The sequence below is a fragment of the Crotalus tigris genome, unplaced genomic scaffold (assembly GCF_016545835.1).
Source record: "Crotalus tigris isolate CLP2741 ecotype Arizona unplaced genomic scaffold, ASM1654583v1 scf7180000017946.1269602, whole genome shotgun sequence".
NCBI lineage: Eukaryota > Metazoa > Chordata > Lepidosauria > Squamata > Viperidae > Crotalus > Crotalus tigris.
In genome coordinates this window covers 206,825-232,121 of record NW_024096738.1, presented here as the reverse complement: position 1 = coordinate 232,121, position 25,297 = coordinate 206,825, and the positions used below count along the sequence as shown (strand labels likewise).

General features: G+C 41.3%; 1 protein-coding gene across 3 annotated transcripts; it reads right to left on the bottom strand.

Annotated features, from left to right (window-relative positions):
* Window positions 1-8,746: 8,746 nt before the first annotated feature.
* CLDN23 (claudin 23) lies at window positions 8,747-11,419 on the bottom strand. 3 transcript variants are annotated; one of them, XM_039345205.1, is made up of 2 exons: window positions 11,362-11,419; window positions 8,747-10,150 (listed from the first exon to the last, which is right to left on the bottom strand). In XM_039345205.1, exon 2 carries the CDS (start codon window positions 10,043-10,045, stop codon window positions 9,266-9,268), a length of 780 nt encoding a protein of 259 aa, XP_039201139.1. In that variant the 5' UTR covers window positions 10,046-10,150; window positions 11,362-11,419; the 3' UTR covers window positions 8,747-9,265. The 3 variants fall into 3 exon arrangements, with proteins under 3 accessions (XP_039201139.1, XP_039201138.1, XP_039201137.1); XM_039345204.1 differs by lacking the exon at window positions 11,362-11,419 and adding an exon at window positions 11,141-11,316; XM_039345203.1 differs by lacking the exon at window positions 11,362-11,419 and adding an exon at window positions 11,141-11,316 and having other exon boundaries at window positions 8,747-10,147.
* Between the last annotated feature and the right edge of the window lie 13,878 nt (window positions 11,420-25,297).

Here is a 25,297-nt window from a genome sequence, read left to right as displayed (position 1 = left end):
TGGGAAACACTGAACTAAGGGGATTTAGTTTTTTCTGTGGCTACATGGCAGACTCTCAGGAATGCATGGGCTTCTAGAGGTTGTCATATCTCCTTGACTTCCCCCACCCCATCCCAAAAGCTCACATTTTCACTAAGCTTACAATGTGAGTAGATATACTTCATTGCAGAAGAATAGGGGATTTGGAGAAGAATAGGGGATTTTTTTCTCCAGTTTTACTATCAGTCCATAGGAGCATCAAACTACACAGCTGGTAGAAGATTATAAAGCATTGCTGGAGTAGGAGAAAAACAGTATACAAATGCCCCTACGGAAGACAATATTGTGTAGTTTCCAATAACTTCTAGGGGGCATTACCAGAAGTAAGATTTTCACACTGTTGAAAATCAGTGTCATGCTCAGAATATGTGGACTTTCCTATAAAATCAGCCTTGCCTGTGAAAGTATGCAACTATGTATTTGAAGAGCCTACACCTTCCAATTAAATGTTCTTTATTGGAAAAGGGCATAAAACTGTATCTGGCCTGCCATTTCTTTTGTGTACAGGATGCTTTCAAAGTATGAGGGCAGTTCCAGAGTTTACTTACAGTTGTTGACTTATAGTTGTTACCATGGGACCATCAGGCTTACATTGGGACAGAGCTGTGCCAAAAGAATATGGCAGGACTATTTAACAACATGATCATTCTAAAGTAGCTATACAAATAGGCAACAATTATTAGAGAATCTTTTCATGATCATTGTGATGAAAGAGATCCTGTTGTGTTAGTTTGCTGGTATTAAAGTACCAGCCTTTTCCAATAATGGGAGGTGGCTTGGGAGCTGCACTATGTTGATACTACAACTTTAGTACATTTCCCATGCTAATAGCCACGTATAGATTGTCTTGTTAAGTAGCTCTCCATCTTGAGCATGAATGAATAGGTTAGAATTGTTACTGTTTTACACTGAGTTAAAGTCCATCTTATGTAAAAATAATTCAAACATTTAAGCTTGTCTGTGTTTTACTATCAGAATTCAGACCAGGAAGAGCTGTTTTAATATTTCATTATAGTCCACTCCCACCTTGCTCCCTAGTGCTGCATCAGGTTACAGATGCAAATGGTGGTTCAAGCAAAAACAGTAAACAGAATGAGAAAGAATTAGTTCTCTCCTATCCACCCACACCCCTAGCAGAAATGCAGGTTGGGTGTAGCATATTTAATCTTGAGAAGAGAAGGCTATTCTCAGATAGTTAAAGGACTGTCACATGCTTTCTCTTGTTTAAAAAGGTTTTAAATTAAGTCACATTAAAAGAAAAAAAAAGTTGACTGTAGGCCTTAGTATGAGCTACCACACTATCTGAGCTACTTAACAATGGGTCCCCTATCCTAAAAAGAACTATCTAGCACACAACCCCAGGACTTTTTGACATGTATTTTTCTCAGATCCTATTTTCTATTAGATGGGCTGATTTGATTAGAGATATTTAAATTGGGATTTTTGTACATGAAACGTATGTGCATTTTTTACCAAGCTATAGATTTTTCCCCTCCCTCAGTCTTTTTCCCTGCCTCCCCTGCCAGATGATAAGCATGGTGCTTTCAACTGTGGGCAGCTGCTACTATCAAGACAAGAATGATTCTGCTTTGCCAACATTTTATTCAGAATTCTTATTAATGAATGAAAGAGAGTCATGCTTGCAATATGCAAAGTGGATTTTTCAGTTGAGCTCCTGTCAGATCCAAAATCATTCACTTGAACTCCTGCCTGTTATGTAACTCTGAAAATATATATATTAACAACAAACAAGGATTCTTTGTGTGTTTGCTTACAGGCATCTGATACTGATTTTAATGGCATACCGAGGTTGGACTGGGCTCACTAAGGGAAGTTGGAAATAATGAGTGTCTATAGCTATAAAAACATTTTCTTCCATAAGGGAAGAAGGCTTAAAAAAAAGTAACTTGCCTAAGAAAATAAGTATACTGCTGTGATGCATCAGTATTAAAACAAAAGTGCTTTTTAGAATTCAACATTTTCTACTTTTACAGCATATCCAGTTTGCTGGTGCCAGATGGCTATGTGAAAGTCCAGCCTGAAAGCCTTTGAGTTAGTAGAAGAGTAAACTGATTCACTTGTCAAGATCTGTTCTGTGACAGTAACAAGACCAAGAGTTAGTGTATTTCTTACCATTTGAACACAAGACAAATTAAGGTAAAGGGGGCGTATGTGGAGGAGCTAAGATAGAGACACACTAGCAGGTTTTGAAATAAGCTCCCAGCTTGACTGGACCCAGTGCCCCCAAAAAACCACCCAAGGGCAAGAAAAGAATGTTACTGGGACCGTAAATATAACAAAGGGAATGGTGGATTTCATTAATTTTTCCCTCCTCTCACTAGAAGCAGGGGTTCTCAACCTTGGCAACTTTAAGACTTGTGGACTTCAACAACCAGAATTCCTCAGCCAGCTTTGCTTAAAGTTGCCAAGGTTGAGAACCCCTGCTTGACTAGAGTGACCTATCAACAGGAAGAATAGCCACCACTTAAAAGTGTGATGAGTCAGTGAGTCAGCTGAGCTATTACTATTTCAAAGAGGACTAAACTCATGTCCTTTCAGAAGTAATAGTAATAGTAGTAAAGTTGGAAGGGACCTTGGAGGTCATCTAGTCCAACCCCCTGCTCGGGCAGGAAACCCTACGCTATTTCGGACAAATGGCTGTCCAGTCTCTTCTTAAAAACTTCCAGTGTTGGGAGCATTCACCGCTTCTGGAGGCAGGTTGTTCCACTGGTTAATTGTTCTCACTGTCAGGAAGTTTCTCCTTAGTTCTAGGTTTAGATGAGCACTCCCTCCTCTGTGCCCAAGAACTGTCAGTCAAGCTTAAGGGTGCTGAGGAGATGCATAGAATAAAGGGGGGAATTAATAACAATCAACAATCTAGTGCTACAAGGAAATGGTAATGCTGGATGTGAATGACTGTAAAAATATGCAAAATTGTGCTCTGTCAGAATAATGTGGAAGCTGTAATGCACTCATTGTTTAAGCCAGCAGCATGTAACTGGGGAAAATTCAGCTTTTCTTCTTATTTAAATTGAGCGTTGCATAGGATTGGCGTTCTTTCAAAAGAGTGCCAGTCAGCCAATGCTGAAGGCCCGGAAGTGGTAACTGATGAGATGTAGAGAAATATATATATAAGTGAATGCACTGTAGGGAAAACACGGAATGAGACAATTCTCCATGGCCAACTTTGCCTTAACTTGAACCATTATTTTCATATTTTTGGAAGCTGAATGTGAAAGCCATTACAAGCTAGAAATGAGAGGCCCAAACAAACATTCTAAATCTTTCAAGGGAGGAAGGAAGTATTTTATGCCAGATCTTTTTTGCATATACAATGGTACCTTGGTATTCAACAGCTCTAAAAATCATTAAATTTGGTACTTGATGCATTTTGATACAAACATTTTGTATGATACTCAGTATGCAAGTTAGAAGTTGTCAGTATCAGCTGCCTTGTGACTCGCTACCCTTTCCGGCCAAAACAAAGGATCACTTGTTAAGTCATGTGGTTTGTTTTACACTCATTGTTTTTAATACTCATCATGCCTCCCAAAACAAATTAATGATGAGTGCCGAGATATCACTATATTTGTTTTGGTGCCTTTGAATGGATAATTGACTCCTGATGTTTGCCTGGACAAGTCCCTGTGGTTTTGTTGGCAACATTTCAGAAATGCTTTGCCATTGCTTGCTTCCCAGGGCAGAGAGGGAGTGACTGGCCCAAGGTCATCCAGCTGGCTTTGTACCTAAAGAGGGTCTAAAACCAAAGGGCTTCCAGTTTCTAATCTAATGTCTTAAACCCTATTCTAAAATGGTTTTCCTTTCGCCCAAAACTGAACTACTGACAACAATGCATGAGATCAGAAATTGGAGGACAGTTGAATCACAGATGCCCCCATCACAATCACAATCACTCTTACTGAACCACTATGAAATCAACTATATAATAGTGTACAACATAGTGAAGTAGAGAGGCAGAAGCAGCAAACTTGGCATTAAGGTGCTGTCTGCAGGTGAGTGCTGTGAATTGGCCAGCTGCCGAATTCGCGAGCCAGTTTTCTAGTTGTCGGAGTAGTTTTAGGGTTAAACTAGAAGTTCCTTTCCAAGTTCCTTTTCTCAGTTGCTTTGAGATTTGGAAAAACTCCACCTGCATCCTTGTAACTGTACAATGTCTGCTATTTGAAAAATGTAACAACTGGTAAAATATTAACATGACATAACTGTATGGTGTTCACAGAAATAGCACAATACTGTGGCACTTTTCTTTTGGCTGCCCTTCTCACTTGCTTTATAATCATATTTTATTGAGAAATGTAAGATACCTTTGCTCAGGGGCGGGTACCTGGTGGCGGTGGTGGTGGTGGCAGTTCTCCAAAGAGGCAAACTCGCTTCCTGAAGCTATGGCCATCAAGCAGAAACCGATTGCCTTTTGAACTACAGAGGTTATGACGTTGCATTATTCATCCATCATCCATCATACAATATATAGGCACATACTTAGCTAAAAAGTATTTTTGCAGGCAAGAAGCCTTTGCATTTTACCGCACCTTTATTGGTAGAGCTCTCAGCCCTTGCATGGTATTTAACCCAGACAACCAAGGACTCAGTAAACAAAGCACAAAATATATCTTAACTCTCGAGTGGAGTGGCGAGGGGGGAATGGATGATCTTCCTTTCTGTTGAGTGTGGTGGGTGGATATTCGTTCGCCTAGAGCAGGGATCTTCAAACCTGGCCCTTTTATGACTTGTGGACTTCAACTCCCAGAATTCCTCAGCCAGGCACGCTGGCTGAGGAACTCTGGGAGTTGAAGTCCACAAATCATAAAAGGGCCAAGTTTGAAGACCCCTGGATTAGAGGGGCTCAGCTCTTGAGGCCACCAAGTGCTTGGGCAGGGGTGGTTGGTCTCTTGAGGAGCCGGGGGGGGGGTGGATGTGATTGGGTGTACCCTAGCCTTGGAAGAAGGATCAAGGAGAGGGAGCAGGTAGGAACATCTGCCTGGCCCTGGGCCTGTGGAATACCAACTCCCCAAACAACATCTCTGCTGACCTTCTGGAAGCCCCTCCAAAACTGAGTGTGTCAAACAGATCTGGGGGCTTGCAAAGGAATAGTGATCTGATCCACATTGTTCATAATGCCTGACTCTGTCTCTCAGCCTTTTATTAAGTAATTTCCATTTTTGTATTTGTTCAATTTTTTTTAAAAAAAATTGTCTATGGCTTGATTGTATGCTGCCCAGAGTCACATTTTGTGAGATGGGAAGCCATGTAAATAAGATATGCACTTACATTCATAAATACATCAGGATGGTGACAGGCAGAGGAAGGCATGACAACCATCTGGGGCGGGCCACACTCAGCTCAGGGACCCAATGTTTGCAAGCAGACCCACTCTTCGGCCCTGGATTATGTACCATATGGGTTATAGCAGGGTTTCTCAAGTAGCTATTTAAAAGATTTTCTTTGTCCTCTTTTTAAATGGGAGCAAAATATACCCCTGTTAACTTAGGATGCAATCACTGTACATTAATTGACATCACAGCACAGATGTACATTGTACATTAATTGACATCACCGGTGTACATTGGAGAAGGCAGAGACTTCAAAAGTTGTTCCCAAACTGAAATTTTAATATAAAAGTGGGGAGAAAAGTATTAAATACACAAGCATAGAATAATCAGTTAAAACTATTGAATTTTAATTACATTTAAATGTAAACAAAATGAAATCACATTCACTTTTTACTCTGGCCACATTCCACTAGGAAATGGAACCCCACAAGTACCACTCAAAATTCACTTTTTGAGACCTCAGTTTTGAAAAAGTCTCACAGCTCCAAATTCAGCAGGGATCAAACTTCTGGTAGCTTGGTTAGTTAAGCAGGTATTTAAAACAAATGGAAAAGACAGACATGGCATACCCCAAGGTCCTGTGTTTGTTGATCCCATTATTGTTAAGATGTAAATACCCTGTGAAATGGTTTAAATTTAGTTCAGAAATATATTTCATTAACAAAAGGCTAAAAACTCAATAACACTAAACACCAGATCTGTAGATCAAAAAAGAAGCCTGTCTCCTTCAAAAATTAAGGAAAAAAATTGTTTTAGACCAGACTAAACATAAAACATAAAAATACAACAAGTAAAAGAATCAATAAGGAAAGAAATTCATTAAGATTTAATGGCTGCATGTATAAAATATGGCCACTCTGAATCAAAATGCAGTCATTACCTTGCATAATTTAGCTGCCCTGAATTTTAGAGGTGGTGATTATTATACTTTCGGTTTCAGGAAAAAAATGTATAATATGTTCAGCATTTCATCCACATCTACCAAATCTTTCAGCTCACTGTATTTTAGCATACTATAGCCCAAAGTTGCCGATTATTGCATGAGCAGATTAAAAACAAATACAAGTTGGTATTTATATAAATCTTGAAAATACTTCAGGATCCAATTAAACTTTAATGGTAACTTACTCTGCAGAACATATCATTTTAGTAAGCTATCATTCCTTCAGATTCTTAGTTTTATTATGGGAAAAAATACCTGATAATGATTAAACTAATCTTAGAGCAGAAATAAATTGTCTAATATCTTTGCAAAAATAACTCTTGTTTATTCAAACACTTTTCTCAGAAATCACAATAACTGTTCATTTAATCATATATCATTATAATTATAATGTATCATTATATAATGATTCCATTTCAATGTCTGTTTGTCTTTTGGGTGTTCAGACCTTAATTTGTAGCATAATGTTGTTGGTTGTTCTTGTCTTTCTCCCCCCCCACCCAATGATGGGTTTCTGTGCCTTTAATTAGAAGCTCCCATTTGTAGATGCTAAATGTTTTTAATATGATTTGTTTGGTGTGGCAGGACAATCTGTGACATTGTCCCCTTATTACATCCCTTATTAAAATAATATTTTTTCCTTGTCATAAACAGAAAACATGAAGGCAAGCAGTAATTTAACTACTTTTCCCATCAAGGCAATATACCAGGGGTGTCAAACACAATTTCACTGAGAGCCACATCAGCATTGCAGTTGCCCTTGGGGGGCCGGGTGGGTGTGGCCAGAGTGGGTGCAGCCTACTGGGTGGGTGGGTGTGGATGGAGTGGGTGTGGCCTACTGGGTGGGTGTGGCCAGTTCTACATTATTCGTATCAAGGGTGCCTGTGGGGGGCCTGGGCAGGAGTGGGATAGATCTGAGGGTCTCTGGTAGAAGGGGGTGGGACCGGGGCAAGTGTCAAGCTGGCCACCACAAAAGCGTACATTGGTTCCCACCTAGCCTGGGCCAGGGCCAAGGCAGCGGGGGCCGTTCCCTCACTGTTTCCAGGATGGCTTCGCGAGCCACATGAAACCACTTTGTGGGCCACATTCAGCCCCTGGGCCTTGTGTTTGACATGTCTGCAATAGACACTGACCAAATTCATTATAACGCTGCAGGCTCAATATTTGAAGAAAATGAAAGAACCCCTGCAGAGGGGGCAATTCAGAAGCATCCTGGCTATGGGGAGGAGAACAGCTGAGTAATTCAAAACCAGAAGTAGGCCACACCAGGTAGCAGTCCCTAACTGAACCTAGCTGATCTCAAGGAGGTTAAACAAAATTGGATTTGATTAGTATTAGAATGCTAAAGAAATCTCAAGAGTACAATTTAGCTTGGGAAAATGAAACACCCATGAACACACACACACACACACACACACACACACCTAAAGAAGATGATCACAACCCATCTGCCTTGTAGTCAAGGAAATCATACGTTTATGAAGTTATCAAGAGTTGAGCTCAGCTCAAGGGAATCTTTGAAAATGGCCCTGTTAACAGGGGTAGGCAACCTTGGCTCTGTTATGACTTGTGGACTTCAACTCCCAGAATTCCTGAGCCAGCCATGCTGAGCCAACCATGTTGAGCCAGCCATGCTGGCTCAGGAAGTCTGGGAGTTGAAGTCCATGAGTCATAAAAGAGCTAAGGTTGCCTACCTCTTGCACATACAGCAGAATGCAAGACTCTGCAGAAAAGCACTCTGTGATGTTTCCACCTGCTAGCTTTCATTCAATCTGGGGTGGTGGAATGGGATACCTTTGCACTTCTTTTAGTGAAGAGGGGGCAAAGGAACATGCAGCTGTGCTCTCCTTTACTATTCCATCTTCTCGGAAGTAGGCTGCACACAGTTCTTATACTGAACCCCAGAATAAAGCATTGCGAAGGGACCACTCCCCTTTGGCTTTTTAACATTGGGAAGGGCGGAGAGACTTCCAAAAAAATAAAAGATAAAAGATTTCCCCAGACTCTATTGGCTGGGCAGGGTCAAAACAGCATCAAGAAAGAACTTTCCAACTACTTGAAATATGAGGAAAAATAGAAAGCTCTCTTTGTGGGCGGGGGTAGGGGTGAAATCCTTTTGATAAATTGCAATGGATGTTTTGGCACAACCTTAGCAGAAAGTCTCAAGAGCAAATTATCTGCATTCAAATATATCTACATACAGTAAACTTCTCTGTGCACCTGACTGTGATTTCCCTTATTCAAATGAATGCATACACATTCAAACAAATGTGGATAAGTTTCCCCTGAAGCTTTCCCTCTGTATCTGAATCATTAAGGAAGAGGATCATAGCCTTTTATGAAAAGTTCCGTGGAATCCCTGCTAAGTCTCCCTTCAGCTTTTCAGCTGACAGTCAAAAAGCAAATGCTTAAGAGCTCTAAGTAGCACCACTGTAAAAGCAGTTTTTAATATCCAGCAGGACAATCCTATACATGACTGGTCAGCAGTAAGTTTTTGAGCATAAGAGGTTTCTGCTCAGTTCAGTGCTTTGCAGTTTAAATTTATGTTTAGATCTTTTACAATAATTTAGAATACTTTCTTAAATCCTGTGTTTATTTACTAATCACCTGGCTCACTTGAGAGGATCCTTAGCCCACTTCATCTCCAAACTCCTAGCAGTACAGACCTGGTCAAGGGCATGATTCACTCCATTTATACTTTTTCTGTGTCCAGTGATAATAATATATGTGGCCTAAGCAGTAGACCAACATGCTGAGAAAATATATAAATCACGCATTGCTCCAGAGTCTCAGTAGTCCTTTGATAGATTCATTTGTCAAGAGAGAAGGAAAAATGTTAGGTTGGTAAGCAGACATTCCTGGATGGGCATTTTATAGCATATCACCAATAATTTTCCTCCTTGCTTTGGTTTTGTGCAAATTCTCAAGTTTAAGGCTACACATCTGTGTCACAGGGAAGTTTGCTCTCACTCCTGCCCTTCCTCCAGGTCGTCTCCCCTTCCAGCACATCCAGAGAATTACTGTAGGATCTGGGCATGGGATTCTGAGATTGCCTATGAACTGCTGTGCTGCTGATGGGGGCAGAGATGGGTCCAACATTTGACAGACTCTGCGGGCTGCGGGTTGCATACCTGGAATTCATGGTGCTTTTCTTCAGTCTCAACTCTTTGCAGCATTGGCCGAAGCTAAAAGTAAGAGAGATGCCTCCAATAATTTCCAGGCAGCTCCCTAAGTATCCAAGAACCAAGCAGTAGGCCACCTGCAGGGTAGTGGATGGAGCAGAAGGTAAGTCATACAGCTCATAATTGTACCATGAAACTGCAATCAAACTCAGCAAGCCAGAAACAAAGAGCACTAGGCCGCCGAGCCCCGCAAGCAAATAGTGGGGCAGGTTCTGCCAACATCGCACGCCCAAGGAAGTCACAATCAGCCCCACGACTGTGACTGCCAGAGAAGAGGGCATGAGACCTCTGGCCACTTGCACTGGCAGCTGGTTAAAGTAACCATAGGTGTCTTGGACGTTGCATTCATTGGTGTGGATGCTCATGAGCTCGTTGCAGATATCCCAGATCCCCTGGTGCTGAATCAGATCTCTTGACATGTCAAGGAATCCAGTCACATCCCTCCAGCTGGGGGCCAGCGTGCTTGTCAGGTTCAGGACAAGGCCACAGGGACCAAGCACAATGCCCACAATCATGGGGGTCGGAGTCCGCATGTTACTGGTCAAGAAATAAATCCCAAGAAGCTTGTTACGGGAACCAGAAGAGGTTTCACCTTCTAGGTTGGTCTGCCTAGATAAGGCATCTGTTGCTGATCCCTGCTGAAAAAGATTTTGGATTAGAGTCCAAGAAATCAGGACCACACCTGGAATACTGCGGTCAATTTTAGTCACCATAATACAAAAAAGATGTTGAAACCTTGGAAAAAGTTCAGAGAAGAGCAACTAAAATGATTCAAGGCCTGGAGACTAAAACATATGAAGAACGGCTGCAGGACTTGGGTTTGGCTAATCTAAAGAAAAGAAGAAACAGGGGAGACATGATAGCAGCGTTCCAGTATTTCAGGGGCTGCCACAAAGAAGAGGGGGTCAAATTATTCACCAAAGCACCAGAGGGCAGGACAAGAAACAAGGGTTGGAAACTGACCAAAGAGAGAAACAACCTGGAATTAAGGAGAAACTTCCTAACAGTGAGGACAATTAACCAGTGGAACAGCTTGCCTTCAGAAATCATGAGCACTCCATCACTGAAGATTTTCAAGAAGAGACTAGACAATCACCTGTCTGAGATGGTATAGGTTCTTCTGCTTGAGCAGGGGGCTGGACTAGAAGACCTTCAAGGTCCTTTCCAGCTCTATTCTATTCTAAATCAGGTTCTCCACACATAATCCCCACATTTGCTGCAGAATTCCTTTAACCTTCCTACTCTGCAAGTAGAAGTAACTGCAGCAAAATGTTGGGTTGCTGTATTTCTCACTTTGCTAAAGTCCAATGCAGTTTATGAAACATTTTCTTAATTCTAAATTCTGTCTCCCTTCCCCAGTGCTAAAGAGAACAACATTTTCCTCCCTCCCCCTGAAATCAGGAGCAGCTCCAAAATATGGCAAATTTTTGCTTCTCTCGAGTCCCTGCCAAGAGTGCCCCATTCTAAAGTGTCATTTTGCAGAGACCCTCCCAACAAGGAAGGTCAACGGCAGCCTGAAGATCTTTTTCTTCCCCTGTTCAAGTTTAAAGATGGTTTGAGGATACCCTCCCGAAATCCTGAATCTCCCCCTGACTTGGAATCAGACATCAAAGAGAGCAAACATTTACCTGTCCGCTTGCTAGGTGCTACTGCAGCCACACCTGTGATGTCCATTGTCTTCCCTCCTCTATCTACCCAGCTAAATGCACTCGGCTACTTCGACCGAAACTTCTTTGTATACAGAGAAACTGAATGCTGCTGTCGCCAAACTCGTTCTATGTTATATTTTATAGGCAAAAAGGGAGGGGAGGAGAAGGAAAACAGAAGAGGAAGCAGGAAGGCTTTGTACCAGGTGTTGCCAGGTCAGTGACTTCAGGAAGATGGGGTTTGCTGGAGAAGAACATCACACCTGCTTCTGTGTGTGGAAGATACATAGTGATTTTTTTTTAATTCTCCTGAGTAAAGGTCAGCTCTCATTGCTTAGGCTATGCAACCCATCTAAACAATTACCAATCAAAAGCCACATTGCTTGTGTAAGCATTTTAAAAGATAAGCATGCCTGGCAGCTCAGATTGTACTAATGCCCTGAAAGGGAGAGGTGAAACTGAACCCTGCCAAGGAAGAATAATTGTCGAAAGTGGGATGGGGGAGAGATAAGCATTTTAAGGAAGTGAGTCGACCACTTTTTAAGAACCCTTTTGTGCACGATAGCTTTGGTGTGTTTTTAATTCTTTCTCACTCTCATTCCTCCTTTCTTGATTTACCAACTTGCCAGCCAAGCAATGTAGCAGAAACTTAAAGAGCAGCTTCCTAAGCAGATGCCGACAGATTCTCAAATTGAAGCCGTGACGTCTTTCAGCCACTGATTTCTGCACACTCCTTATGTCTTACCTGCTTGTTTAACAATCTTTATATCACACACTGGTTGTTTTTCTCGGTGGCAAATACACCTAGTTGTATCCCTTGAGTAAATCATTGCTCAAAAACCAATTCTGACGCTGGCAAGGAGCCTGGGTTACTCTCCTGGGAATGTGCCCTAATAAGGGTCGGAGTGGTGGGGGAGGGAAATGGATTGACTATTGGACGGTATTGCCATACCTCAGAAAACAAAGCAAAGGCAGAATGGAGAGACTGGTAGAACAAGCTTTAGAAAAGGAAACTTTAGTGTGAAGGATCTGCACATACTTTCTAGATCAAAGAATATGTTCCCTCGTTCCCAACACAAGCCTGATCAAAGCAAAGCCTTTGAGTTGGGCTCAACCCTTGGTTACTTTATGAATCCTACATGCGATTTCACAAAGCTTTTTTGGCAACAGTAGAAGTAACCTGCCTTGATCTCCTCCCTAGATGGTTTTGACTTTCCCAGTCTAGCCTATAACCCAGGATGTCATGATGAATGACTCCCATCTAAATACTAATTAGGTCTGCCCTTGTTTAGGGTCTCAAGATCAGTCAGATGTTGCCACCTAGCTGGCACACGCCCCCACACTTTACTTTAAGGCTGTCATTTGCACTATTCTGCACAGTTGCTGAGACTCAAGCCATTTCTAATTGATTCCAATGGAATCTTTGTCTGCTAACAGCAATGTGATAAGCAAAGATGAAATGCAAACATCATTTTCATCACTTTTATTGCTTTCACCAGAGACAAGAGTCTGCCATTAATTGCCTGGGACTTCAAGTCGAAATAATAATCTAAAATATTTCTATTTTATTCTTTAATCTGCATTAAATAAAACTGTCTGTATAATAAGCAGTTCTCCCAGCACTAATTCTGTCTCCAAAGATAAATTGCTAGGAACAATATATCGGGGTAAACAGTAGCATTTGTTGGCAATTATGGGATACTGGAAATGCCTATAAATACTAAGTTGCTAAGTTTGTGTATGTCGCGTCATATCACGACTTTCCCCTCACTGCTGGCAATGGGATGGGTGTGGTTTTGGCACGACACATCTGGCCCGTGGGCCGGCAGTTTGACACCCCTGCCTTATACTGTTCTATCTATATCATATCAAATACTTGCACATATAGTACTTTATACCTGGAAGAAGAGTGTAAAATTGGATTGAAATGATCTGTAATTAATTCTGTGGGAAAAACAACAAAAAATAGTTCATATTTCCATCATGGTCAGAAGCAGATTAAGCCCAAAGAGATGATAAATTATCCCATCTCTCCTTGCCTTAACCTTGGCTAAATGCCTGTTTCAATTCATTCATTTCCTGCCGTCTTGTAGTCCAACAGACTATCAGTGGTGACAGAGATGACAGCTTTCAACATCTCTATTCATTCTTTTTGCTACAGGAAAGAAATTCAAAACCAGTTGGGATTAATGGTCAGTGCTGCATTCTGGGGGACACGTATAAATAAGGATTATGGTGGATAATGTGGCATCTTGACATCAAACCTTTTTTTTTTTTTTTTGCTTCTTAAGTTTCTGCACTGGTCAGCAGAGGGCAGCAACTGCTGGTAAATAAACAAGGGTGTGGTTGGTCAGTGAAGGGAAAGGACAAAAAATAATTGGGCCAAATCATCAAGCAAGTATAAACAATGCTCCTGCTTTTCCATTTCATAATCACAGCTCTGTTCACTATTTCTGCCCCTGGAATGTGTCTTTGTTGCTAAAGATCAGAGCAACTGATTAGAAACTAGCATGCTTGTGCAGGAAAATTATATTTTTCAAGCAAATGCTTGCAATATTGACTTTCTTGGAAAATGCATACCTATTCCTCATCACGTATTCCCTCTTTCTCCAGGTATGTATGTGTGAATGCCTGTGTCAAGCCCCGCGGGGCTTGCCATTCACCGGGGGTGTGTGTGACTGGAGGCAGGAACAGCATGGTGCCAGCAGAAGGACCTAACCTGGGGGCCCGGACAGAGGGTCAGCAGGGTGGGGCCAATCCGGGGGAAAGGCGTGACCGGACAGAAGGGACCTTTAGGACCGTTGGGCGGATGGTGGCTAGCAGTTGGGGGTGGGGTTTGGGGGCGTGGCACAGTTATATGAAGCACTGGGAGCAATCCACTCCCAATGCTGACTTTTTGTTTGTTAAGGAATAAACCTTGCTTACATCTCGTACCTGCGTTCCTTGATTCTATTCTTCTGGACGATGACAGACGGGCATGACAACCTGGGTATTTGTTGTGCTAAATGTATGCACCATAGATTGTAACAATGGGTTTCCCCTTATGATTAGGTACCTGCTGGGCCCCCAATGCAGTATGTGGAAGTTCAGATGTCTTTGCATGTGTGTATATAGTACTGCTTCTCTTCACTGTAGAAAAAAGCGTATGTATGAAAATACAATAGAAGTAGAGTCAAAAGCTACTTTCACAACTCTGATTCTAACTAGATACATTTTGACTCCACCACCACCTAGTGGTTGAATTGTGTAATGATTTTGTATCCACATAACCCAACAGCCTGCCATTACAGCACCATTTCTCAACCTTGGCAACTTTCAGACCTGTGGTCTTCAACTCCCAGAATTCTCCAGCCAACATATGCAAATTTATTTATTTATTAAATTTGTTTGCTGCCCATCTCATTATCCAAGGTGATTCCAATATGCAAATTCCCCAGGCAGCATATGCAAATACAAATGGTATTAACATGTGGGTGTCTATGTGCTTCTGGAAGTCAATGAAAGAGAGATTATGGCCACATAAGAATCAGAATAGAGCTGGAAGGGACCTTGGAGGTCTTCTAGTCCAGCCCCCTGCTCAAGCAGGAGCTCCTATCATTTCAGACATGGCTGTCCAGTCTTTTCTTAAAACCTCAAGTGATGAAACACCCACAATGTCTGAAGGCAAGCTGTTCCACTGGTTAATTGTCCTCGTTGTTAGGAAGTTTCTCCTTAATTCCAGGTTGCTTCTCTCCTTGATTAGTTTCCATCTGTTATTTCTTGTCTTGCCTTCTAGTACTTTGGAAAATAAATTGACCCCCTCCTCTTTGTGGCAGCCTCTCAAATACTAGAATAGTGCTATCATGTCCCCCATAGTCCTTCTTTTCTCTAGACTGGCCATTCCCAAATCCTGCAACTGTTCTTCATATGTTTTAATCTCCAGACCTTTAATCATCTTAGTTGCTCTTGTTTTCACTTTTTCCAAAGTCTCAACATTTTTTGTAATGTGGTGACCAAAACTGAATGCAGTGTTTCAGATGTGGCCTTACTAAGGCTTTATAAAGCGGAACTAATACTTGACATGATTTTGATTCTATGCAATCTATACAAAGATTATATTAACTTTTTTGGCTGCTGCTGCACACTGTTGACTCATTTTTAACTGATAGTCCACTAGGACTCCAAGGTCTCTTTCAGAGTTAGTTTTTAAACCAGAGTTTGCCTAATCCAGTGATGGCGAACCTTTTAGAGACCGAGTGCCCAAAAACTGGCCCCACCCCACTTCACTCCCTGCCCTGACCCTGCTCTTTTCTGCTCCGCCCCACCCCGTCCTCTGCCCCGCCTGCCCACAGGGCCACTCACCACCTCCAGGGCCCGCCACACATCAGCCAGCCAGCCCAACTGTGCGCAATGGGGCGTGAAGGCAGAGTCTTGTCTACGCTGCCTGGCTGCCATGTCCTTGGCTGCACTGCTCCGTGTGAGCCATGCTCGGGGGTGACTCTCCTCCAGGGGAGCTGCTGGTGAGGAGGGGGTCGCGGGGGGAGGTGAGGCTGGGGCAACAGCATGTGTGCCCACAGAGAGGGCTCTGAGTGCCACCTCAGGCACGCATGCCATAGGTTTGCCACCACTAGCCTAATCTGTACTTGTGCCTTTGGTTTTTCCTACCCAGGTGTAAAACCTTGCTTTTCTCCACATTACATATCATTTTGCTGGATAGGGCCCATTGTTCAAGTCTGTCAAGATCTTTTTGGATTCTGAGTTTGTCTTCTGGAGTGTTGGCTGTTCCTGCTAGCTAAGTGTCATCTGCAAATTTGATGAGATCCCCTTCTAGTCCCTCATCTAAGTCATTTATGAAGATATTGAAGAGTACTAGGCCTAAGACAGAACCTTGTGGTACCCCACTGCTTACTTTCCTTCATGTAGATGTAGTACCATTAAGAACTACTCATTGAGTATGGTTTGTCAGCCAGTTGCAAATTCATCTGCCGGTGATGCTATCTATCCCTCATTTTTCTAGCTTACCAAGAAGTAGGTTGTGGTCTACCTTGTCAAATGCCTTGCTGAAGTCTAAATATACTATGTCCACAGCATTTTGCTGGTCTACTAACTTCTGTTTTTAACAAATCGGTGCTGGCTATTAGTTATAACTTTATTTGTTTCTAGATGTTCACATATCTGTTTTTGGATTATTTTTTCCAGTATCTTCCCAGGTATTGATGTCAGGCTAATAGGTCTGTAGTTTCCTGAGTCTGTTTTTTTTTCCTTTTTTGAAGATAGGAACCACATCAGCTCTTTTCCAATCCTCTGGTAGTTCCCCAGCACTCCCAAATTTTTTAAAGATATGATACAATGGTTCTGAGATAACATCTGCCAGCTCCTTCAGAACTCTGAGGTGTAATCTATCAAGTCCCGGTGATTTATATTCATCAAGGTCAGACAGGTGTTCTCTTACCATTTTCTTGCTTACTTTAATTTTTATTTCTAGTCTGCTTTTTATAGTTATGTTTTTAGTAGGTTGGTCTATAATTTCTTTTTGTGTGAAGACTGATGCAAAGAATGAGTTAAACAGCTCTGCCTTTTACCTCCTTGCCATCTTCTTCCTTTAATGAACCGACTCTTTCCTTGACTTTTTTTTGTTATTTATATGTTGAAAGAAACTTTTTTTAATTATCTTTGACTTTTGTTGCAAGTCTTTGCTCATTCTGACCCTTTGCTTTCCTGACTTCATCTTTGCAGATTCGGGCTATCTGCTGATATTTTGCCTTAGTTATATGTCCCTCTTAGTTATGTGTCATCACAACCATTTTTCAATTATGATCAATCTGTTGCCTTATGGCCAGTAAAGATGTATGTCTTCTGTTGATCAGCTTAAAAGGAAAATAGAAAAGAAGGAAAAGAAATTAGAAAGGGCACCCGCTCTCATTATAGAAATGTATCTTTGAATTTAAAAACAACAATAAAAAACTGCAATCCCTGTTGGATTCCCCTTGCAGGATACTTTCCTATTGTGTTTAATTTTTCATTGGCATCACAGATTGCATTAGTCATCAGGTTTTGACTAAGTCACAAATTGTTTGGTTCACCTAAAGCAGGGGTGTCAAATTGCCGGTCCGCAGGCCGGACATGTCACGCGGAAGCCGTGCCCACCCCATTGCCGGCAATGGCAAAACAGTGCCGATACGTCGCGCGACGTCACGTGACATTACGAATTTGACACGTCTAACCTAAAGGTTATGCCTTAAATCATGGTAAATAAATCATTAAACAGCTTAGTGCCAAATGTGACCGGAGTCAAGACCTAAAAATGCATTTAAGGAATGCCATCTAAAACCCTTCAAGAGTATCAAGTGTGGCACAGAGCTGTTCCTCTTCATGGCTTGTATAGTCTTAAGGAGTGTGTCTTCCTACTATCTCCTACAACAGCCAGCTGGATGCCTCTAGGTTGTGTTGCCTGTCATATTCTGAGGAAATGCAAAGACAGCAAAAATAAATAAATTAATTAAATCAATAAAAAACTGCGGAAGGCAGCATTCAACTTGTAAAAAGTTTCAGGTTGGTTTGATTTTAAATAGCAACTCTCTGCCTGGAATTGGGGCATCTTGAACAAGGGGAGAAATCTCGAGAACTAAAGGGGTTGAGTCTCAGCATGGCTGCAATTTGTTCACCTGTTAGTGTTTTATTATGTGATGTCTGTGCAACCTTGTCTTCTGGACTTGCTTTCCATTATTGCTCTGGGAGAAAGAGAAGAGAAACAATTGGATCACTTACTTATTACTTTGGATGTTGCATGTTGTGAATAGAATGTGGCCCAAGAGAAAAACCAACACTTATTAACAATCAAAGAACTATAAAGAACTCCTTGTCTTGCTGAAAGGTTTCTGGGAAAGCTGTATCAGTTATATATTAATTAAAAAAACCCACTACATTGCTTGGTTTCTATAATTGATACAAATCACATAGGTGTAATTTTTATTTTCATAGAATTTGGGTCATTTTAGTGTAGAACAGGGGTTCTCAACCTTGGCAACTTTAAGACTTGTGGACTTCAACTCCCAGAATTCCTCAGCCAGCTTTGCTGGCTGAGGAATTCTGGGAGTTGAAGTCCACAAGTCTTAAAGTTGCCAAGGTTGAGGACCTCTGGTGTAGAAGATCTATGGTCAAGAGGCACCAAATACCCATAATCTTGTGTTCTGCTTTAGAATAAAATGTAAAAGTTTAACAGGAGTAGAGAGAGGTCATCTTCTTTTCATTCATTTAGTTCTTTTTCACCCAGCAGCATCTTTCTAAGTCTGTTCTCATATTTGAATGTTCTGGTCTGCTTTTTTTAAATTCCCACAGAAGTAAAGCCTTGCCATTGTCTTGGTTCTCGAACATCTTCATTCTTCTGCGACTCTGAAATGTAAAGGATCAATTGAAAATGGCAATTCAAGTTTAATTGACATCAATGCTGAGACAACCTATGAGGATGTCCAAACATGATCTGACAGTTATCGTATATTGGATTAAGACCATAATTCTTTTTTATCATGTATTCAGTGAAACATTTTTGATTGGCTGCAGCAAACCCCTATGACAGTGATGACAAACCTTTTAGAGACCGAGTGCCCAAACTGCAACCCAAAACCCACATGCATCATCGGGTGCCAGGTGGGTGTGGCCAATTGGGGGGTGTGGCCAATTGGGTGGGCGGTGGTAACAGCAGACTGGGTGGGACTAAAAAGTTCAATCAATCAATTCCAACTTTGCAAGATCTTTTTTTTTCCCCTGCAAGAAGTTGAAATTGACTGATTGATTGAACCTTTTTATTTTTTTGCACATGGTGGCAGAGGCTTAAAGCGAAAAGTTTTTATAAAACCCAGCTGACTGGGGCGACGGCACGAGTGCCCACAGAGAGGGCTCTGAGTGCCGGCTCTGGCACCTGTGTCATAGGTTTGCCACCACTGCCCTATGACTTGTTGATGGTATTCATTAAATTAAATGTTCAGTGATTACCAGCAATATCAATCAAATTCTTTATTTCTGGTGCCAAGAAACTTGAGTAGGAATCAAGCCAAGATAATTTGTGTTTGTAATCATGGAATTAACTTGAGGATGGATAGAAGGAAGGGAATGAATGTTGAGTGTCTTGATCTTGATTGGCTAAAGCAGGGGGTTGGACTAGAAGATCTCTTGCAAGATCTCTTCCAAATCTGTTATTCCATTATTCTGATCTCCTAGGCTCAGAGGAACAATAAATCTTCTGATCAGTGAGAAAAAGATCAGTAACAGCTCCTCTTTAGCCTGAGCCAGTGATCCCCCTTCCCAATTTATGACATTTTTCCTGTGGCTGTCCAGCTATAAACAAGAAGGAATGAACCTGGGTGGGGGGAAGCAGTTCCAATGTCTACTTTGAATGAGCATGGCTCATTTATTTTGAGTTTAGATCAGACAACAGCTGATCAAAGAGTTACAAGTATTTTAGTAACTCTCAGGGGTGTCAAACTGCTGGCCTGTGGGCCAGGCGCGTCATGCAGAAGCTGCACCTACCCCATTGCTGGCAATGGGAAAACCGTCCCAATAGGTTGAGTGATGTCATGTAACGTCTTGAGTTTGCCATGTCTGCCTCTAGCCCCAGGATTGAAAGCAAATTATCTTATTAGTTCCTGTAAAATCTTACTTTCTCTTTCTCACTCTCTCTTTTTTTTTATTGAAAATTTTTAAAATTTTTACAAATAGGAAAAAGAAAAAAGAAAAAACAACCCTACCCAACCACCCCAACCCTCCCACTCCATCCCCCCAACCTTCCCAGAGCTGAATATAGGCTTAATTAAAATTTCTAAAAATCTTAAAAAAAGATTAAAAAAGTATAAACCATAAATATATCTAAATACATTACATAAACTTATAAGATAATTAACAATAATATATATGTAAAAAAAGCATAAATATTAAAAAAGAAAAATGCTTAAAAAGAAAAAGAATAAAAAAGAAAAGAAAGAAGAAAAGATGTATATATATATATATATATATATAAAGAAGTAAAATAAGATAAAATAAAAATAAGAAATATAAGGAAAGAGAAGAAAAAAATACAATCTATAAAATATTAAGATTTATATATAAGTTATTGAAAAACTAAGTAATATTTTTATATCCAACTTATGTTGTAGAAAATCTATCCATTTTTCCCATACCGCAAAAAACTTCTCTTGCGATTGATCCTTTAAAAAAGCCGAAATCTTTGCCATTTCCGCCAAATAAGAAACTTTAAAAAACCATTCTTGCAAGGTAGGCAAAGATTCCTTCTTCCAGTATTGCCCTACTAACAACCTTGCGGCTATGATTAAATTTAACATCAGTATAACCTCCTTAGCATCACAATCAGTAACGATACCCAACAAAAACAATTGTGGGGTAAATTTTACCCTCCTTCTAAAAATTCTTTGAATATTCCACCATATCTTAATCCAAAAAGCTTTTATATTTTTACACGACCACCAAATATGATAATAAGTAGCATCCAAACAACCACATCTCCAACATTTAGGCTGTAAGTCAGGATACATACGAGACATTTTTTGTGGATCAAGGTGCCATCTATAAAACATTTTGTAAAAATTCTCCCTTAAGTTCTGGGCTTGTGTAAAGTTAACATTCCTCACCCAGATGGTTTCCCAGGTATCTAGTAGAACTGGTTCACCAAAATTTTGAGCCCATTTAATCATACATTCTTTAATTAGTTCTGGTTCTGAATCCAGTTCTACTAGCACCCCATAAATTCTCTTAATATGAGTTCATCTTTGGTCTTTTACTTGTTTAAAAAGATTTTCATCTTCTCTAAGCAAACCCATATTACGATCTATCTTCCATCTATCCACTATTTGTCTATACTGAAACCATGAATATGTAATATTTTCATGTGCTAATCTTCCAAAGATTTTAACTGCCAATTTTTACCATCCCATCTGAGTAATTGTACATAAGAAACACTATCCATCTTAACTCCTCTCCTTATCCCCTCTATCGCATGCCAAGGTATAGCCCATAATGGTATTTTGAAATCACTTTTATAATATTTCCTCCAAACCAGAAGTAAAGAAATCCTTATAATATGAGATTTAAAAACCCGGTAAACTTTTTTTATTAAAAATTAAATAGGCATGCCATCCAAAAAGTAAATCCCAACCCTCCAAGTGGAGTATTTCTACATTTGTTAAATTAACCCAGTCACTAAGTAATGTTAAAGCCACAGCATCATAATACAATTTCAAATTCGGTACCTTGAGTCCACCTCTCTCACGAATATCTTGCATAATTTTAAGCTTTACTCTTGGTTTTTTCCCTGCCCAAATAAATTTATTGATACCTTTCTGCCATTCATTTAAGTTAACCTCATTCTTTAAGATAGGTATCATTTGAAATAAAAAAAGAAACTTTGGCAGGACATTCATTTTAATCACCGCAATTCTTCCCATAAGGGATAATTGCAACTTCTCCCAATTTTTCAAATCTCTTTGTACCCTGACCCACAACCTTTCATAATTATTTTTATACAATTTTACATTAGAAACAGATAAAGTGACCCCCAAATATTTTATCTTATCAACAACTTCAAAATCTGTCAAGTTAACCAGAGTCTGCTTATCCAAATTAGTCATATTTTTGGGTAATATTTTAGTCTTATTATTATTAATTTTAAAACTCGAAACCCGTCCATATTGGTAAATCAATTGTAACAAATCTACTACAGAATAGGTAGGTTGAGACAAGGTAACCACCAAGTCATCTGCAAAAGCTCTTAGTTTATATTCTTTTTTATTAACTTCTATTCCTTTTATTTCCTGGGATTCTCGAATTTTAATCAGCAGAATTTCCAAAGTTAAAACAAACAGTAGTGGTGACAATGGACATCCCTGTCTTGTCCCTTTTTCTATTGTGAAAACCTCTGACAAACCCCCATTAACTATAAGTTGTGCCGTTTGTTTTTGATATATAGCACCAAGAGCTTGTAAATTTTTTTCTCCAAAATTCATATCCTCAATTAATCTTAACATAAACTGCCAATTCAATTGGTCAAAATCTTTTTCAGCATCTAAAAATATCAGTCCTGCAGAAACTTGGTTATTCTTATCTAAATATTCTAGTAAGTTAATAATTTGTCTAACGTTATTCTTCATATACCTACCAGTTATAAAACCCGTTTGGTCCTTATGTATAAGCTGGTGCAAAACTCTCATAAGCCTATTGGCTAAGATTTTTGCAAAAATCTTATAATCTACATTTAAAAGAGATATAGGTCTATAATTCTTTGGTAAAGTAAGATCTTGATCTTCTTTTGGAATTAAAGATATAAAGGCTCTGCCCCATGACGGAGGAGTCTCTAAACCCTGTAATATATTATTAAAAAGCTCACATAAAGGTTGAATCATCTCTTCTAGCAAAGTTTTATAATAAATAGATGTCAGGCCATCCGTACCCGGTGCTTTACCTATTTTAATTCCTTAATCACTGTCACAATTTCCTCACTAGTAATTAAACCATTAATTTCTTGTTTCTGATCTTCTGTTAATTTGGGGAAGTTGGCTTCACTTAAATAACTATTTATATCTAAAGTTTGTACGTTAGTACTCTTATATAATTTTTGATAATAATCTGAAAAAGATTTCTTAATCAACTCCTTCATGTGACGTCTTGAGTTTGCCATGTCTGCCTCTAGCCTCAGGATTGAAAGCAAATTATCTTATTAGTTCCTGTAAAATCTTACTTTGTCTTTCTCACTCTCTCTTTTCAGGCTTTCCATTTTTCAAAGTCCCAGAAATCTAAGTGCTCATATGCCGCCTCATCATTCCTTTTAATTATTGGCAGTGATGGTATTTTGAAATTCTGCAAAATATTGGAATTCTTGGAATCTTGCAAATCATGGAATTCTTTCCCAAGAAATCCTCCCTCCCTCCCTTCCTTCCTTCCTTCCTTCCTTCCTTCCTTCCTTCCTTCCTTCCTTCCTTCCTTCCTTCCTTCCTTCCTTCCTTTCTCCTCCTTCTCCTCCTCCTCCTCTTCCTCCTCCTTCCTCCCCCCCCATTCCACAGATTTGGCTCCATTTCTGTTATCACACACTGATCAACAGTTCCAGTTTGGCCAGGACTGCATCATTGTTTCAAGATGCAGATCAGATGCAAAACCATGTCTTGATCAACCCTGAAACTTCAGGGTCACTTCAGCCATCTTCTCTATGCTACGATGAGACACACAGATACCCTTTTAAAAGAAAAAAAAGAAACTTAGTGTTGAGTCCTTGGCGGGAAGCAGACACGAGAAGCAGTTGAAGTTCTCAGTTTCCTTTATTCAGCGTTCAGCTTACAAGTAGATGGCTTCAGCAGCTCCCCAAACCTCCCAGCTTCTTATATAGACGCTTCCCAGGTAAATGTGTTACTTTTCCCGCGCCAGCACCCGCGCATGCGCACGGCGCTGGCGACAGCCTGTCTGGTCCCGGGCAGCTTTGCACCTGCCGGGACTGCCTGCAAACGCCCGAGCCGTTTGCAAAGGCTCGGGACATAACACCCCTTTCCCCCGGGCTAAAACTACTACCAACATATAAACATTTATTTTATGCAGTGTTCTGCTTCTCAGTGCTCCTATCGTTACCTGGCTTTTGTTTAGCCAGCAATGTTATGTAATCCTCTAAGTATTTAGGAGACGTCTTTGCTCTCTGTGACCTTCTCAGCTCTGGGTTACTAGCATGAGTTCCCTGACTGGAGGGAGATGTGAGCCTGTTCTCCTTATTTTGCCTTGGTGCCTTCCAAGGACTGTGCCCCAATGCCTGGCCTGCTTGCTTGCCCACCGGACTCGTCAGGCCAGGGCTTCTGTCACTTTGTGACCTGGTTGACCTGCCTAGCTGTAGACCCTCGGGCCCCTTGAAGTGATAGCCCCTGCTGGGCGTCTCTGTTGAACCTCCTAGGTCCGTCCAAGACCTGTCAGGAGGCTGACCATTCCCTGAACCCCGTTCTGGGTCCGGGCTTGTGTGGGTTCCTGTACTTTCCCAAAACTCAGTTACTCCCTGATTTGGGCTAGAGGTGTTGTAGTCGGGACTTGGTTCCTCGACCACCTCCCTGTAGGTTTGACCCCCTGTAGAATTTGGGGTAAGGTCAGGCCAACCTTGGGGATTGTGTGCCAGCTCTCTTGCGGGGAATGATTTGTTTGGATGCCCCCGGGTATCCTCCGTGACTGGAGTGCTGTGTGATGTGTGTGGAAGGTGAGTATGCCCCCGGGGTGACTCCCTGGCTGGAGTAGGCGTGAGTGCCTGTTGTGTGGGTAAGCTCCATGAATTCCTTTTCGGAGCAATTGCGGAACCCTGGGATGGGCTGTTTGTGGCTCCATCAGTGGAGATGGGCAGCAGCTCGTGCCCTTCCCTTTGCTCCAAAGGGTCCCCCTCCCCCCCTGGAAAAGACCCAGGAGTCTCATCTGAAAAGTCCCGCCGAGGGCGGAGTTGGTCGATGTGCCGACGTAGGACACGACCGTTGTCCAGGGCTACCTCGTAGGAGAGAGGACCTGTGACCCTGGAAATAAAAGCGGGGACCCATGTATGACCAGGCCCGTAATTGCGAGCCCAAACCGGGGCACCCACAAGTAGTTGTCTAGGTGCCCTAGGATGTGAGGTAGATGAAGGCAGTCTGTCCGGATGCAACCGGTCAAGTTTAGTAGTACGTTGACGCCCCCAGCGAAGTTCAGCTGGGCTTCTCCCTGTAGAAGTGGACGGTGTGGTGCGATAAGAAAGGAGAAAGTCAGCCAACCTGTGATGCCAGTCCCCGTAGGTGAGTCTTTTCAAGGCGTCCTTTGTGATGCGCACCATACGTTCAGCCATACCGTTGGTGGACGGGTGGAAAGGCGCAGAAGTGGCATGATGAATCATGTTAGCCTGTAAGAAAGCTTGGAATTCGGAGGAAGTGAATTGAGGGCCGTTGTCAGACATGATGACATCTGGAAGCCCGTGTGCAGCAAAAATCCCCCTCAGTACCTGAATAGTCTTTGCAGTGGTGGTGGAAGAGACAGGTACAACCTCAAGCCATTTTGAATGGCTGTCAACAAGGACCAAGAAGAACTGGACCTGAAAGGGCCCAGCGTAGTCAATGTGCACCCTAGACCATGGGGACTGCGTTTCCTCCCATTTATGCACGGGAGCTTGGG

What these genes read in the sequence shown, in the direction of transcription:
- CLDN23 (XM_039345205.1), bottom strand. Translation starts at nt 10,045, where the DNA reads ATGCGGACTCCGACCCCCATGATTGTGGGCATTGTGCTTGGTCCCTGT.